This window comes from Eptesicus fuscus, chromosome 2 (genome assembly GCF_027574615.1).
Source record: "Eptesicus fuscus isolate TK198812 chromosome 2, DD_ASM_mEF_20220401, whole genome shotgun sequence".
Taxonomy (NCBI): Eukaryota; Metazoa; Chordata; class Mammalia; order Chiroptera; family Vespertilionidae; genus Eptesicus; species Eptesicus fuscus.
In genome coordinates, this window is record NC_072474.1 from 116,771,200 (window position 1) to 116,788,569 (window position 17,370).

At 57.8% G+C, this 17,370-nt stretch overlaps 1 protein-coding gene across 3 annotated transcripts in view; it reads right to left on the reverse strand.

Moving 5' to 3' along the window:
* Positions 1-17,370, reverse strand: part of NSD2 (nuclear receptor binding SET domain protein 2) — a 47,334-nt gene that overhangs the window by 26,659 nt on the left and 3,305 nt on the right. For all 3 annotated transcript variants that reach the window (XM_054708608.1, XM_054708611.1, XM_054708604.1), the window contains exons 2-5: positions 7,414-8,043; positions 5,644-5,806; positions 2,664-2,830; positions 1,717-2,199 (exon numbers count right to left, since the gene is read on the reverse strand). In XM_054708608.1, coding sequence (XP_054564583.1) covers positions 1,717-2,199; positions 2,664-2,830; positions 5,644-5,806; positions 7,414-8,010 — 1,410 coding nt within the window. In that variant the 5' untranslated portion in view covers positions 8,011-8,043. The remainder of the gene's footprint in view (positions 1-1,716; positions 2,200-2,663; positions 2,831-5,643; positions 5,807-7,413; positions 8,044-17,370) is intronic.

The window sequence follows — 17,370 nt, forward strand, 5'->3', positions numbered from 1 at the left end:
GCCAGGCGGGCCAGCTCCATGTGAGCACCCTCGTGTCCACCTTCTGCCTCTGCCAGGGGTTCAGCAACCAGTCTCCTGACTCACCCTGTCCACCAGCTGGGACACACCAGGGAAAGATCCTGCCTCAGCTACGCCGCCCACGGGCCCTGTCACCTGGCCACACCTGCCTCCCCCATCCGTCCCTCCCAGCCATCCGCACTCGCTACATGACAATGGTCCCAGCAGGCAGCGGACACAGCTGGACCTCACTCCTCAGCCCCACGCCCCCTGGAACATTCTCCTCCACTCTGCTGCGTGCACTCGGGCAGCACTACCCCCCACAGGCCCCCTGGGGCGCACCTGTCCACGTCTCACTCCTCCGTGTCCTCGGGGGACAGAGCACTCGCCTCCTCATCACCTGGCCGAGGAAGCCACGCCTCTCACTGGTCTACATTCCGCAGCAGGGCGGTGCCACAGTGACCTTTCCGCCCACGCACACGCCCACGCACGGTGAGGGTCGGATCCCAGCTCTACTCCCTGCCTGTGCCGTGTCTGGCGAAGGAGCGACCTCATGCAGGTCCCTGGGCTGCGGCTGTGGCTGCAGGATGGAGGGCTCACGCCGACCTCCAGGGCGCTGAGAACGAGCACCGTCATGCACCTGCCACGGGGCGGCCTCGTCAGTGGCTGCTTCTCCCGTCTTAGTAAAGTACCTCAGGCACACGGAGCACCCCCACGCCCGGCACTCGCACCCCCACGGCTGAGGACACCATGACCAGCAAGGACATGGCAGAGGCGCCACCTCAGACCCCAGCTGTGCTCCCACGGAGCAGCCCGGAGGAGCAGGAGTAGGTCGCCGGCCGCAGGGCACAGGCCTCCCTCAGGCCATGTGGGCAGCACCTTGGAAGGCCCTCCACCTGGTCAGGCCTGAGGGGACACAGCCCCGGCCAACACCCTGACTGTGACCTCACAGGAAGCCCTGAGGTAGAACCCCGAGAGGTGCCCCCAAATTCCTGACCCGTGACACCGTAAGACACGCGTGCGGTAGCTTTAAGCCTCTGAGTGTAGAGGTGAGTTGTTACGTGACCAGAGGGAACGCGCACAAATGCAGACATGAAACAGGCAGAGGGCACAGCCCACCTCTCAGGCCTGGGAGCATCAGGACCAGGAGGTGAAAGGACCCTCAAAGTCCCGGAACTGAGCGAGCGCTCCTGCCGCGACCCTGCGGCTCTTGGGCACCTGCCCCGCCCAGGCTGTGCGCCCCGCCAGGCTCTCCGTGAGGAGCCGTCCCCGCGGTCCCCGAGACCCAGCCCTGCACCTGCCCCGCCCACAGCTGGGCTCCAGGGCCACCACGAGCCCTGAGCCCGGCAGTGGCTCTGGCGGTGGGTGCGTCCCACACACCAGAGGTGGCAGGTTTGATTCTCTCACGGAAACAGGAGCTCAGCAGACGCGGAGCTCGGGAGTACACGGGTCTGTGATGCGGACCCCACCAGCGCAGCACAGCCCCTAGGGGAGACGCGCCCCAGCGCCAAGCTGAGCACTAGGCCAAGTTCTAGCACAGGGCAGCCCACGAGAGCCACAGCCCGCTGCCCCGCATCTGCCCACAGGAGGACATGTTCATATCACGGGGTTCCTGTCAGGTCTGAACCTGCACAGGGCTGGGGGCCCCTGGAAACGCTGAGAACAGGTGCTCCCCCACACGCACACGCCCCGTGAGAACCACACCGACATGGCACCCACCTCGTCCCGGTGCCTCTGGCAGAAGACCAGGAACTGGGACGCAGCGTCGCCCTTCCTGCCGCGCGGCATGGAGGCCGCGGCCTTCCTCCTCCTGGGCGGAGACCCCAGGCCTCTCTGGGAGCTGGCCTCAGCCACCTTTGGAGGAGTCGTCGTCCCTGCCCCAGGGCCACCGTCCTGGCTCTCGGCAGCACGACCCAGCCTGGCTCTCCGCCTTCTCTTGACAGGGCCGCCCTCTTCTCTCCAGGACCCGGGGTCCCCAGCGGCTCCTCCGGGGACTCCTGCGGGCCCCAGCGCAGCCCCGGGCACCTCCACAGCCAGGCCTGCCTCCCGGGCCGCGTGCGGGTTCAGGTGCAGCTGGCCGCCCACATACAGGAAGGTGAACTTGGCTCTCCGCTCCTCGACCGGCATGGCGGCTGCGGCAGCTGCTTGCAAGAGGCCCGTCTCCCACTGGGCCCTCAACTTCCCTGAAATGGGCTTCAGCAGCTGAAAATAAAACACAAGGCACTCTAAGTTTCACTATAAAAACATAAAAACAGCCCACGTTAAAGGGTACTTTCACAATTTCAGATAAATTTAGAAATGAAAATTATAAAAACCAATTAACTTGAAAGGTTTAGAGTTCAGCCCCATGTAACAACTGCTTCTTTACACTAGAAATAAGTTTTAATCACATTTTACTAATGTAAATACACACACATGCACATATTATATATAACATTATATACCCATGAAGAAAAACACAAATTACAAGAGAAATGACCCCTGGAGTCCTCAAATGAGTAAGAAGGATCGTGTGATGTTTGGAACAGAGCATCCTCGGGCAACAGTGAACAGTGACGGACACAGGAGCCATCACACTCTTTCAAGCAACTGCAAGTTCAACACCAGACCCAGACTACGCACGGCGACCCAGCCCTGGGTCTGCGCGGCCCTGGGCACGTCGTCACCTTGATTCTCTCCGCCTTCGTGGGCGCCTGCCTGGCACTCTCCTGGCACAGCTTCTCAAACTGCTCCTCCCCTTGGAACGCTGCCAGGCTCTTCTCGAATATCCACGCTCTCTCGGGGGTGTCGCCGAAGAACTGGACGTGATACTGGCGCGCGCTCTTTCTCTGACCTGGATTTTAAATGAAAGGTTAGGGCCCGAGGGCCGACAGTGGGACATCAGGAAACCAGCCTGTTCCTGGCACTGACCCAGAGCTGGGGTTGCCTGCAGGACCCCTCACACCCCCACTCCGTCAGGGAGGGACCCCGGGGAGGGTCACAGTGGCCTGTAAGAGAGCTGACCACATCACCTTCACCTCCTCCCTTCCCAGATCCACTTTAAAAGACACCAAACGAACAAAACAAGAGAGCACATCCCAAAAGGGCCCTTTGACAGAGGGGACCAGACAGCAGGGAAGGGGAGCGGCTGGTGTCGGACGGCCTGGGTGCAAGGCCCAGCCCCACCACCTCCTACCAGCTGGCAGCCTGACGGCCACTCAGTCCAGAGCTCAGAGTGGGGAAAGGGCAGCCAGGAGGCCACAGAGGCCTCACAACATCCCCAGGGGTGGCTCTCCCCAGACAGGAATGAGCCACACCCTACAGCGCAGCCAGAGGGACCTGGGTGAGGAAGAGGCACCTGGTCCCAAAACCCGAGAGAGGGGATGCCAGGCATGTGCCCTGGCCACAGCAGCCAGGCCGTGTGCGCTTTTTTATGTTAAATCAGTAAGACTCAAAAACATGCCAGGTGCCATGTGTCTTCTTCCATCCCACTCGGTTTTGTTTTGTGATGAGAGAGACACATCGATGGCTGCCTCCCACATGCACCCTATCAGGGCCAGAGATTGAGCCTGGAGCCGAGGTGCCCAGGACGCTTCAGTCCTTGGGCCGATGCTCTATCCACTGAGCCAAACCAGCCTGGGCCCATTTTTTTTTTAAATACTCACCTAGGATATGTTTTTACTGATTTGAGAGAGAGAGAAAGATTGATGTGAGAAACATCAATCAGTTGCCTCCCCTACGCACCCTGACCAGGGATTGAACCCACAACCTTTTGGTGTACAGACAACGCTCCAACCAACCGAGCCACCTGGCCAGGGCTCTTCCATTACCCTTCAATATTCTGGAAGAACTTTCCTTGGTCATGAAAATGAATGTAGGTGCATGTCAGAGCACTGGCATAATGAAGAAAATCTGTTACAATGTGTATGAGGAAATAATACGAACTTACATCATTTTTAACAAACAGTTCCGGACACAGAATATGCTCCTTACATCAGATAGAAAAAGCAAAGAGAATTCTATATGGGATCTTAAGTTTGTAAAATAAAAGTAACATTTTTTAAGTTCATGTCTGCCTAGAAATTTGGTAACAATGTAACCCAATTATCTCCTATTTACACGGTCTCTTTAGTCCACATGAAACCTATTTTAGTCCAAGGTGAAAGGTCAGGTCATTGTTTTGTTTCACCACGATTCACCAGCTGTCCTACCACTGCTTAGGAGTCATCCTCCTTTCTGTGCCAAGTTCCGAAACTCACCCATCGTGGCTGTTGGTGACCACCTGTCACTGACTCCCCAACCCACACGCCTCCTAAGAGAACCTGGCCCGGTACCTACTGGCACGGGAGCCTTCCTTCATCACGGCCCCTGGCCCTCTGGGATAGCCTGAGCCGTCTTTCTCCAGAGCCGGGAGCCCTGAGCGGACAGCAGCCATTCTCGTGTGCACAAGGGGCCCGAGCTGCCGCGGAGCTGAAGGGCGGGAGGAAAGGAAGCCACCGGACGTAGCCAGCCAGGCGCCTACAGAAGCAAGGACAGCGCCCAGGACGTGCAGCCAGACTCCCGTGGAGAACACGGGTGAGCAGCCACGCCTGGGTGAGCAGGCCAGGCTCCGAGGGCGCCAGCCCAGTGCAGGTCAAGCAGAAACTGACAAAACTGCACGTGGAAAAAAGCACACCCCAGTGAGCGTGCAACACACGTCTCTTAGTAGCTGATGAAACGGCACAGACAAAAAGTCAGCACGAGTATCCAATAACCCAAAGCTGCAGGCCAGACTACCGGTCATATTTCCCTAAAATGTTGAATTCAGGAATACGACTCTAAAGGTCTCATTCCATAAAATAGAAAGTGGTGACAAAAACCTCCACAACTGAGATTTACTTGATTCCAGACGCGTTTTCTAAAGAGAAGACGATGAGGACGCGGCGGTGGCAGGGGGACGTGACCCCCGGATGCAGCAGGACCCACTGGCCGCAGTGTCCAGCCTAAAGCACACGCTGCTCTGCTCTCTCCAAGCACAAGTGCGGTCCAGCAGATGCCCGCCCGGGAGGCGCGGCCGGGACAAGGTCTGTGCTCTGCAGCCAGAAACGCTGGACTTCCACTGACTGACCCTCAGAGGAAACGCACCGTGGTCAATACGCACGAGAAAAACGTTCCACATCACTGACCACTAGGAAATGCAAATCCAACCACAGGAGGCAGCCCTGGCCGGTCTGGCTCAGTGGAGAGAGCGTTGGCCTGCAGACTAAAAGGGTCCTGGGTTCGATTCCGGTCAAAGGCTCATACCTCAGTTGCAGGCTCCTCGCCAGCCTGGGCCCTGGTCAGGGCTTGTGCAGGGGGCAACCAATCAATGTGTTTCTCTCACATGGATGTTTCTCTCTGTCTTTCCTCTCTCTTCCACTCTCTCTAAAACCAACGGGAAAATATCCTCGGCTGAGGATTTAAAAAATAAGTCTGTGATTCCAGAATAAAATAAATTACTAAAAACAGAAACAAAAGCCATAGGAAGCAGAGCAGAGGCTGGTGCCCGGGGCGGGGACAGTGGTGCCAGAGCACAGCACGCATGCGCCTGATGCCGCGCACTGAGCACACAGGAAGAAGACCACAGGAGGGCTCGTCATGGAAGAGGGAGGAAGATCCCGGCAGGAGAGGGGACATGCGAAGGCGCACCTTTGAGCTTGGTGTAGCTGTGCAGGAGCGGGTCGGCGGACACCATGCAGGGCCACCAGGGGTAGCCTGACACCTTGGCCCACACCAAGTCGCCCACGCTGTATCTCAGCAGGTGGTCCCTGTCTCTGCCCGTGCTGGGGCAGGGCTCTTTCTTAGCTGGAACCTGAAAATGAACAAAAGACATCTACCCTCAGTCCAGCCTTCCAGCCACAAAACACTGAGGGCTGACCAGCTGGAGGCTCCATCCCGCCCCCAACACTGTCTTCAAATCGCAGCCCTGGCATCACCCTCGGAATCGTGCCTCTCGCGCCCTCAGCTAAGGGGCTGCCCGCACTGTGAGGCCACAGAGGGTGACCTCTCTCCTTCCCGCCTGAACGGTGCTTTATGCTCATGGAACCACTCTTGGCACATGTGGCAGGACCCAGGGTGGCACGAACACCAGGAGCCTGGCAGCAAGCCTCAGCTCCAGCCCTGTGGCCTGAGTCCTGGGCTCCGAACCTGTCCCTCCATCACGGAGCCCGGGTGTTTAGGAGGCCACCTCCGCCCCAGCACCCTCACTCTGGCCTCCAGGGGACCAGCAGCCGGCGGCCTGACCTCCTTCTGAGTGTGAGCTCCCGAGCCCCCGGAGGCCACGGCCTTGGGCAGAGGGTGGACGCCCTTACAGAGCGGGTGCGGGTGTGGGTGCTGAGAGCCGGCACAGGGCTGCCGTGTCACACACTTTCAGGAAGGGGGCTCTCAGACTAGTCCTCAGCACCCAGTCTATGATGGCCCCTGAGGGCAAGTGTCAGCGTGCCCCCTCCAAAGACGGAGGTCAGCAATCAGGGGTTTACTCGTCTTAACAAAACCCAGTGATGGGCTGGGAATCACTTGCACCAGCCTCTTCCCCTGTGAGTCACCGACCAGGGCACCGCCAACACCACGCACCAGCCAGGCCTCTTAGAATCCCATTATAATCACATCAGTGAGACCTAGACAGCCCCTGAGCACTCAACAAAACATGTTTCAACCCTCAAACTTCTTATTTTAATAATTCCAAGGAATTTGGCCACTTCCTCTCCTATCTGTGGAAACTGTAAATAGAATTCCTTGACTATGATTTTAAACTAAATATTCCTGGTCTCCCTCCCCTCCCTCACGCCTGCAAGAGGACCCCGTCAAGACCACCAGCTCCTATGACGGGGTGTGGGGGGCTGCGGCACCCTCCCCATTCCTCCAGCCTCAGCGAGGCTCCTGGCTGATTTATGGGGCTTACACTCATTTAAGTGGGGGGCTACCTGGAGGGTCACTTTAGGACGTGATGACATGAAGTACTATGCTCTCTCGTGGTATGTTAGGGCTCTGCACCCCAGCCTCTGTGCTGAGACACAGCCCGGGCCCCTGGTGGAGGAGCCAGGTGAGGGGAGGGAACCGGTGGGTGGGTGGCAGGCGCACCTCTGCGGCACAGCTCCCGCCTCCGACGGGACCAACGACCAGAGCCAGGCCCAGAGGCCTCTGCAGAGGCCCAGGCAACAGGACAGCCAGAGGCCGGGAACTGCCTCGCCTGGCTCAGAAACGGGTCTGCCCTCTTTAGCCGCTTTAACCTGGAATCCTCAGTGACCACTCCCGGCCTCACACCGGCTCAGCAGGGCTGTGCGGCCTGAAGGAGGCAGTGCGGGGCATCCGGGAGCCAGGGCCTGTGCCACGACCCCAGCCCTCCCGCTGCCCCTGCCCCTGCACATGGCGGCGTCCTCGTGGGGTCCCCCGCGCTGCCCTGACCCCGGCCGTGAATACCTTCCTGTCCGAGGGGCTGGCGACCTCGGCCCCCGCAGCTGCTTCGACGAGGCCCTGCTCTGGCGCCGAGGCGTACTTGGTGCTCCTCTTCCTGCTCCTCCTCGCCTTTCCCTCTGGCTCTGGTCCATTTCCTTCGGGCTGGGCCGCAGCAGCTGCGCCGTCTCCACAAATGGAAGACTCAAAGAGCGGTTTCCCATTCATGTAGGTCTTGGTGATTTTCAGTTTGATTTCCGGAGAGCCGTTTTTGATGGGGGTAGTGTTAGGCGGGGTCTCAGCCCCCTTCGTTTCCTGGGGCTCAAAACGCAGTTTGGCGTCGTGGGCACCAGGTTCTCCATTAAACACGCGGGAGGTCAGGTCTTTCAGCTTCTCCGCCGGGAGGAAGGGGAGCGCGTCGTGGCCGTTGAACTTCTGCATGACGCCCTCCTGCAGGGTGGCGGACAGCTGGGCCTTGCCCAGGAACACGGAGCACTCGCGGTTCACCTCACAGCCCGCAGGCTTCCCGGCGGTGCTGCCAAGGACTTCCGGCGCCTGCTTCATCCTCATGTACTTGACAACTTCCTGAGCGGGAAAAGCACCTTTTGTGACGCTAAATTCCATCCAGTCCAGATGTCCCGTTCTTGGACTACTACACTGTTAGGAAAACAGAAAGGAAAGACGACATCTTACATTTAAGACCTGAGATGAGTATGCCCGCTCCTCTACAGCCGTGTGCGTTTGCTTTGGTGTGCTTTTTAGCCGGTTTGTGATGTATTGTATAACGATTTAAGTCACAGGAGGCAGATCTAGCATCACAAAAATCACAAAAGGATAAAACTAAAAGAAAAAAAGAGCAGCTTTAAGGAAGAGAACGCAAAAGTCAGGCGAGGAGACTCAAGTCCGGCCCCGCCGGCTCATAAGCAGTGTGGCCGTCGCTTCTCCACCCCAGAAGGGACACCACCTGCCAAGGACAGGGGCCCCAGCGGCCGACAGAGCCAGGCCTGTCACAGAGGGCGGCCTCCCAGGCAGAGCTTCAGCGACGTGCACAGGGCACGTGGTCAGTCAAGTTTAGAACCAGACTCTCCCCACCTGGCACACCAACAGTGCCAGACTGGTGAGGAAACGCCGCGATTCAGAAAGTGAGCTCGAGCCTGGTCAGTCCTGGTGTGGGCCTGGCCGACACCCCTCCCGTCCCCACCAGCCCGGCCCAGGCCCAGACCAAAGGCCATGACGAGGGTGGCCAAGGTACCACCCAAGTATGAACGTCCAGGGGCAACCGCCGAGGCCTAGCTTCATCCCGGCACAGAGGCCCCTCTGGCTGCGCGGCCGTAGGCAGGTCTTCACCGCACAGCGCCCACCCCGCAAAGGGCCGCTAGACCGGGTGCAGGCAGCACCCATCCCAGTGGAGGCCACCATCAGGAGTGCCCTGTGACGGCCACTGTGAGGCCCCCCGACGCTGAGAGGTGCGAGGGAGGCCAGGAGACACCGCAGTGCACGCGGCAGTTCTCGACGGGACGACTGGGCCCTCGGCGCCTTTCGGATTGTCACCACTGGGGCTGCTCCTGACATGCGGCAAGGGTCCAGGATGTGCTGAACAGCGGACACCCACGGCAGCCCTTCCAACGTAGGACCCTCTGGCCGGAAATGACCCCGTGTGGAGGGGAGACCCTGTGGGCAGCAGTGAGGTAGGGGTGTGCAGCCTGCAGTTTCCACAGCGACGACGGGTGGGCGTGGACAACTGAGGCGCAGCCCCCGTCAGGTGAGCTCCACGTGCAGAGCCTTTCGCATCGGGACACAGGAGACGCTGTCTGACTCACACCCCCCTTTTTAAAGGTAATCGGAGCAGGTTCCCGTCCCAGCTCACATCAGACTCCCCGGACAAGCATGAAACACCGGAGAGGGACCCGAGCCGGGAGAGATGAATAAGGCGCGGCTCCGGAAAGACAGGAGCAGCGCTGGGCAAAGGCCCTGCCCCTAGTTTGTGCCTAAGGAAGTTTGAGTCAACTTCAACAGCTGTATGAGAAACAGAACTTCCAACAGGAAAGAACGGGGGGAGGGGGGGAGAGCCGCGGGGGGGGAGCCCCAGAAAGACAAACCATTAAAAGATGGTTTGGCTCAGTGGCTGGAGCATCAGCCCAGTTCCATTCCCGGTCAGGGGCATGTACTCGGGTGCAGGTTTCCCGGCCCCAGTAGGGGCACACGCGGGAGGCAGCCAATCGATGTGTCTCTCTCACATCAATTTCTCTCTCTCTCTCTCTCTCTCTCTCTCTCTCTCTCTCTCCTGCCCGCCCTCCCTTTCATCTCTCTCCTCTTTCCCTTCAACTCTCACTAGAAATCAATGGGAAGAATATCCTCAGGTGATAGATGTTTCTCTACAGATGACAGAGGACACACAGGCGGCCAACAGACTTATGAAATGATGCTCAACATCACTAATCATCAGAGAAATGCAAATTAAAAGCATCACAAGGCATCACCTCACACCTGTCAGAATGGCTACCATCACTAAATCAACAAACAAGTGCTGGCGAGGATGTGGAGAAAGGGACGCTCTGCAGTCGGTGGGAATGCAGACGGCGCAGCCACTGGGGAAAGCAGTACGGCGGTTCCTCGAAAAATGTAAAAGAGAACTTCCTTAGGACCCAGTGATCCCACTTCTGGATATTTACCCCAAGAAATCCAAAACACTATTATAAGAATATATGCACCCCTGTGTTCACTGCAGTGTTATCAATGATATGGGAGCCACCCGAGTGTCCATCAATCGGTGAGTGGATAAGGAAGGTGTGGTACAAGGCCCTGGCCAAGCAGCTCAGTTAGTCAGAGCACAGTCCCGATGTGCCAAGGTTGCAGGTTTGATCCCCATCAGGGCACATACAAGAATCAACAAATAAATGCATAAGTAGCCCTGACCGGTTTGGCTCAGTGGATAGAGCGTTGGCCTGTGGACTGAAGGGTCCCAGGTTCGATTCCAGTCAAGGGCATGTGCCTTGGTTGCGGGCACATCCCCAGTAGGGGGTGTGCAGGAGGCAGCTGATCAATGTTTCTCTCTCATCGATGTTTCTGACTCTCTATCCCTCTCCCTTCCTCTCTGTAAAAAAACCAACAAAATATTTCAAAAAATAAATAAATAAGTAGAACAATAAGTAGATGTTTCTTTCTCTCTCTCTCCTCTCTCTCAAATCAATCAATAAAATTTTTAAAAAACATTCTGCCATCCTAGGTAATGCAATAAGACAAGAAAAGGAAGTGAAAGGTAACAAAATGGAGAGGAAGAAACAAATCTTATTTGTGGTTGTTAATCTTCACCTGAGGATATTTCTTCCATTGATTTATAGAGAGTGGGAGGGAGAGAGAAGGGGAGGGGGGCAGAGAAACATCGATGTGAGGCACACACACATCGCTGGTTGCCCCCACGTGTCCCAACCAGGGCCAGGGATCGAACCTGCAACCCAGGTATATGCCCTCGACCGGGAATAGAACCCATGACCCTTCAGTTCGTGAGCCGATGATACTCCAACCACTGGTCAGGGCAAAACAAAACTACCTTCTGTTCATAGATGACATGATCACTCACATATATAGGAAATCTGGAAGAATAAAAAATCCCACCAGGCCGGCGTGGCTCAGTGGTTGAGCATCGACCTATAAACCAGGAGGTCAGTTTGATGTTTGATTCCTGGTCAGGGCACATGCCCGGGTTGCAGGCTTGATCCCCAGTGTGGAGGGGTGTGTAGGAGGCAGCTGATCCATGATTCTCTCTTATCATTGATGTTTCTCTCTCTCTCCCTCTCCCTTCCTCTCTGAAATCAATAAAAGCATATATGTATTTTTTTAATATATATATATATGTTATTGATTTTTCACAGAGAGGAAGAGAGAGGGATAGAGAGTTAGAAACATCGATGATAGAGAAACATCAATCAGCTGCCTCTTGCACACCCCCTACTGGGGATGTGCCCACAACCAAGGTACATGCCCTTGACCGGAATCGAACCTGGGACCTTTCAGTCCGCAGGCTGATGCTCTATCCACTGAGCCAAACCGGTTTCAGCAAAAGCATATATATTTTTTAAATGTAAAATAGCCCTGGCCAGTTTGACTCAGGGGTTGGGGTGTTGGCACAGTCAGGGGCACATGCCTCCTGCCTCGGTTGCAGGCTCGATCCCCAAGTTGGGGCGAGTGTGTGTGTGTGTGGGGGGGGGTGGTGCCAATCAATGTGCCTCTCATCTCTCTCACATGGATGTCTCCCTCTCTCTCTTCCCCCTCCCTTCCAGCTCTCTAAAAATCAATGCAGAAAATACCTTCAGGTGAGGATTAACAACAACAACAAAAAAGTAAAATAGGAACTGCTTACGACCCAACCATTTCACTTCTGGATATTTAGCCAAAGAAACCCAAAACACTAATTTAAAAAGTATATGTAGCCCTAGCCAGTTTTGCTCAGTGGATAGAGCATCAGCCTGCCGACTAAAGGGTCCAGGGTTCGATTCCAGTCAAGGACACAAGACCTGGTTACTGGCTCGATCCCCAGTGTGAGGTGTGCAGGAGTCAGCCAATCAATGATTCTCTCTCATCATTGATGTTTCTCTCTCTCTCTCCCTCTCCCTTCCTCTTTGACATCAATTAAAAATATATATATATACTAGAAGCCCAGCGCGCGCCCGCGTGTGTGTATGTGTATAAAAAATATATAAAAAGCCCCTGGCCCTAACACCGTAATGACTAAAGACCGGCGCGGGCACGCAGCCTCACCCACCCACGCCGGTCTTTATAGTCATTATGGTGTTAGCGCCAGGGGCTTTTTATATATTTTTTACACACACACACACACACACACATATATCCCTGGCCAGATAGCTCAGTTGGTTAGAGCATCGTCCCAAGGTTTTGGGTTCAATCCCTAGTCAGGGCACATACAAGAATCAACTAATGAATGCATATATAAGTGAAGCAACACGCTAATGTTTCTTTCTCTCTCTCTCTCTCCCCCCACCTTCCTCTCTCTCTAAAAAAAGTCAATTTAAAAAAAGATATGCACCCCTCTGTTCACTGCAGCGCTATTTACAATAACCAAGACATGGAAACAGCCGAAGGATCCTTCAAAGGATGAGTGGATGAAAAAGCTGGGGTACGCATATAATGTACTCAGCAATTTTAAAAAAAGTGAAATTCTGCCATCTGCAAAAACATGAATGGCCCTAAAGGGTACTATGCTAAGTGAGATAAGTCAGACACAGAAAGACAAATACCATGATTTCACTTATAAGTGGAATCTAAAAAAACAAGAACTGTGAATAAACAAAACAAAACAGACCCTTAGATACAGCGAATAAGCAGATGGCTGACAAAGGGGAGCGGGTGGAGAGATGGGGAGAAGAAAGAAAAAGCACCTCAGGGCCCTCCCTGACACCCCCCATCTCTCATTGCCCAAACCACAGCTTCCAGTGAGCTCCAGCACCCCCCGCCCAAGCCTCCACTCCTCCCCACCCTCGCCTGGGCCCCCCCACCTCTCTCCAGGGCTTCTCAGCCAGCTCGTGGCAGCAGCCGGCCCAGCGCTGAGGCATCGGAGCCAGGGGAAGGGCTCCCCCAGCAGCCTGCCCGGCCCACCCGGAGCCACGGCTCCGCAGGCTGAGGCAGGCCTGCGGGTCTGCACTTCCCACCAGCTCCCAGGTGGCCCAGACGTGGAGAGCCACTGCACTAGGTGATGGTAGCCAGCCCCAAAGCAATCACGTGTTCTTTGGCTCAACCCAAGGGGTGCGTCAGCTCAGAGTCCTGTGTGCTTCCACAATGAGACAGAAAAGGAGTGTGTGTGATAAAGTACGTGTCTCTTCCAGCCTCCGGTCAGGCGCCACAGTCGTCCCTTTTCACTGTCCCAAGCAAATCACGCGGCCACACCAAACATCAAAGCAGGGACCACGGGAGAGATTCCAAGTGGAACACAGTATCCACAGATTGGTCTCCTGGGCCCACTCTTCACTAATCCATCACCAGCTCTACAGAGGACTGACAACTACAGGACACACACACACACACACACACACACCCTGCAGGACCTCCCTCTGCTCTGGGAGGAAACCTAACCTAGCCTGGAGGAGCCCCCAGCCCTGCGGCCTGTCTGCACACAGCGCTCGCCCTCGCTCCCACCCCCACCCAGGGATCTGCACAGCTGCTCCCTCGGGAGGAACGCTCACGCCAGGGCTGCCAGGACTCTAGGCTCCGCCAGGCTCCAGTGAGTGCACCGCCCAGCAGACCTACTAGGTGCCCCATCTTCCCTCCTGAGTTCTGAGTGCACAGGACGGTCGGTCGGCAGCCTTGGCCGAGCCCCGAGTACAGGCACCAGCGGCCCAGGCCAGTCCGGACCCAGCCACACTCACCGCTCTCCTCGCGGACCCAGAAGCAAACCCAGGTGGAAAAGACCTGTATGCTTCTCTAAAAGGGACAAATTCTTTTCTTGAACACAACCAACCACGACGGCGGCTACGAAACGGAGAACTCCGTACAGCAAACCTAGTGCGTGTTCGTTTCTCACTGTGGAGACCCAAGCGGCATACAGCCGGGTCTCCGCTGCCTGGCGGGTGCTGAGCGGGATCTCTCACCCACAACCCCTCTCCCTGGTGATGAGACGAGCCTGGTCTCGGTTCCCGCGTCTGCTCTGCAGCGACAATTCTGCAGCGAGTGGTGAGCGTGCCCCTCTCTCCCGTATGTCCCGGGAGTGGGTTGTTGGCAGTAAGATTCAGGTTCCATTATCTGGCAAGGCTGTTTCACAGGTTTGCCCACTGGCTCTGCCCTGTTGTCCCCGCACACTGGTTCTGTCAACCCCATAGGACCCGGGCACAGGCCTGCTGCACCCCGGCACACGCTGACAGCCAGTGAGGGCAGGCCACTGGACAGCACGCACACACAATGGCCCACTCCTATTCCAGGACAGCCTCCGTGAACATGTCCCCGAGTGCAGAGTCAGAGGGAGGCCAGGCCTGCGGGAGCTCTCGCCACCCACAGCCCAGGGCTGGGGTCTCACTGACCACCTCTGGGATCCCGTCTCCTCTGAGAGGAGGGCGAGGAGGTGAGGAAGAGGCGCAGCTCAAAGCCGCGAAGGGGAGCAGCGCCGCACAGATGGCGCCCTGACGGCACAGCTTGTGGGAGAAGCACAGAAGCCGCTTTCCTCTAACGCATCTTTGAACTTAGAATTCTAGGAATTAACGTTACTCATGAAATAAGAACTTTTGGGAAAACAGAAGACTCAAAAGCTACCTCCATTGTTAACTTAGTGCCTCTGGCACTGCCTGAGCCCAGGAGACGAGTCAGCGGGTCCTCGCCTAGAAACTCACAACCTAGCGAGTCCGCACAACGCAGCCTGACAGGCCCAGCGTCACACAGACCGTGCAGCCCACACGCACGGGGCCCAGCGTCACACAGACAGTGCAGCCCACACGCACGGGCCCAGCGTCACACAGACAGTGCAGCCCACACGCACGGGCCCAGCATCACACAGACAGTGCAGCCCACACGCACGGGCCCAGCATCACACAGACAGTGCAGCCCACACGCACGGGGCCAGCGTCACACAGACAGTGCATCCCACACGCATGGGGCCCAGCGTCACACAGACAGTGCAGCCCACACGCACGGGCCCAGCGTCACACAGACAGTGCAGCCCACACGCACGGGCCCAGCGTCACACAGACAGTGCAGCCCACACGCACGGGCCCAGCGTCACACAGACAGTGCAGCCCACACGCACGGGCCCAGCGTCACACAGACAGTGCAGCCCACACGCACGGGCCCAGCGTCACACAGACAGTGCAGCCCACACGCATGGGGCCCAGCATCACACAGACCGTGCAGCCCACACGCACGGGGCCCAGCGTCACACAGACAGTGCAGCCCACACGCACGGGGCCAGCGTCACACAGTGCAGCCCACACGCACGGGCCCAGCGTCACACAGACAGTGCAGCCCACACGCACGGGCCCAGCGTCACACAGACAGTGCAGCCCACACGCATGGGCCCAGCGTCACACAGACAGTGCAGCCCACACGCACGGGCCCAGCGTCACACAGACAGTGCAGCCCACACGCACGGGCCAGCGTCACACAGACCGTGCAGCCCACACGCACGGGGCCCAGCGTCACACAGACAGTGCAGCCCACACGCACGGGCCAGCGTCACACAGTGCAGCCCACACGCACGGGCCCAGCGTCACACAGACAGTGCAGCCCACACGCACGGGCCCAGCGTCACACAGACAGTGCAGCCCACACGCATGGGGCCCAGCGTCACACAGACAGTGCAGCCCACACGCACGGGCCCAGCGTCACACAGACAGTGCAGCCCACACGCACGGGCCCAGCGTCACACAGACAGTGCAGCCCACACGCACGGGCCCAGCGTCACACAGACCATGCAGCCCACACGCATGGGGCCCAGCATCACACAGACAGTGCAGCCCACACGCACGGGCCCAGCGTCACACAGACAGTGCAGCCCACACGCACGGGCCCAGCGTCACAGAGACCAGGGTGGGTTGACAGGAACACAGCAGCGCCCGCCACACAGGCACAGCCGGGGACAGAGCACGCTCCTCAGCGGCCGCAGCAGGAGAAGCCGGACCAGCACTCGGGGACCACACTGAGCTCGGCCTCGGCCCTAGGACGTCCTCTCCTGGGTAAACAGCGCAGCACTGCTCGGCCCACAGGTGAGAGCAGAGCTTTTGGGAAAGAACCGAAGTGGACGAGAAGCTGGACCCACCTCCCTCTCCATGGTCCACGGTGAGACAAGAGCAGCACCCTGTACTCCCCCCCCGCAGACTGCCAACCCCAGCACCCCTGGGGCCCACTCTCCCCATCTGGGACCCTACGCTGCCCCAGCCCATCAATGCCGCCCTCTTGCATCTGCCCACTCCTCCTACCCCAGCCCGTGCGTGGGAAGGCCACTGGTCCAGGAGCCACCTTTCCAACCTCACACCAGGGCAAGCATGCTCTCACCACTCGTGGGACCCACACCCTTCTGCGGGATATTATACACGAAGCATGGCACACGGGCCGGGGCCTGCATTCACAGTCACTGCGAGTGGCAGTCCCTCGGGCACCACTCTATCCTGGAGGTGAGACAGCAATCGAAGCCCTCACGGACTCCTCCGTGCCATCAGGTAAGTAGCACACGGCACGTCGGAGGACAGTGTCAGGGGACGGGCTGACGCAGGGCTGCGTGCCCGGAGGCAGCGGGGTGGGCAAGGAAGCCGCCTGAGCAAGGAGCAAGCCGTGCAGTGTCCACAGGAGAGTCCCGCAGCCGGAGGCCACGTGGCGGTGGGCAGAGTGAGCATGGCCGCGCTGAAGGTGGCTGGGACACCCAGGGAGTCTCCCAAGCAGGCAGAGACTCAGAGCGCTCTCGTCCAAGCTGAGAACCAATGAGAAGGAACCAACAGGAAAAGCCAGCCACGCCCACACTTGCAAGGGGTTGGGTGGGGGGAGGGGCAAGCTGACCATGCCAAGGCCCCAGCGGAAGCACGGGAGGCAGAGGTGAGCTGGGAGGCCAGGAGAGGGCGAAGTAAGACACGCAGTGACAGCCTCGTCTCGAACCCCAAAGGGCAACGGAATCCCTGAGGAGTGGCCTCCCACGATCGCCTGTGCCTCTTAGCGAGACCAGGGAGGTTACAGCGCTCACTGAGGAGGAAACCTGGAGGCAGAAACACGCTTTCTGACCTGATGGCCTCCGACACCAGCAGCGAAGACACGTGGGAAAACTGGTCAGCATGTGAGAAACAGACATAAATATACCACTTAACAAACTTCCCACGACATCCCGGCCAACACAGCACGGAGGTCCCACCCCTCCCGGCCGGACACACAGGCTCCACAGCCCCGGCGAAGGCCGGCACGGCCATGTCCGTCCTGGGTCTTTGTTGGGACCATTAAGTGTTACAGACAGTAAGATGCTGTGAAAACCCATCGTTGGCCGTTGGCTCTTTGGAAGGCAGA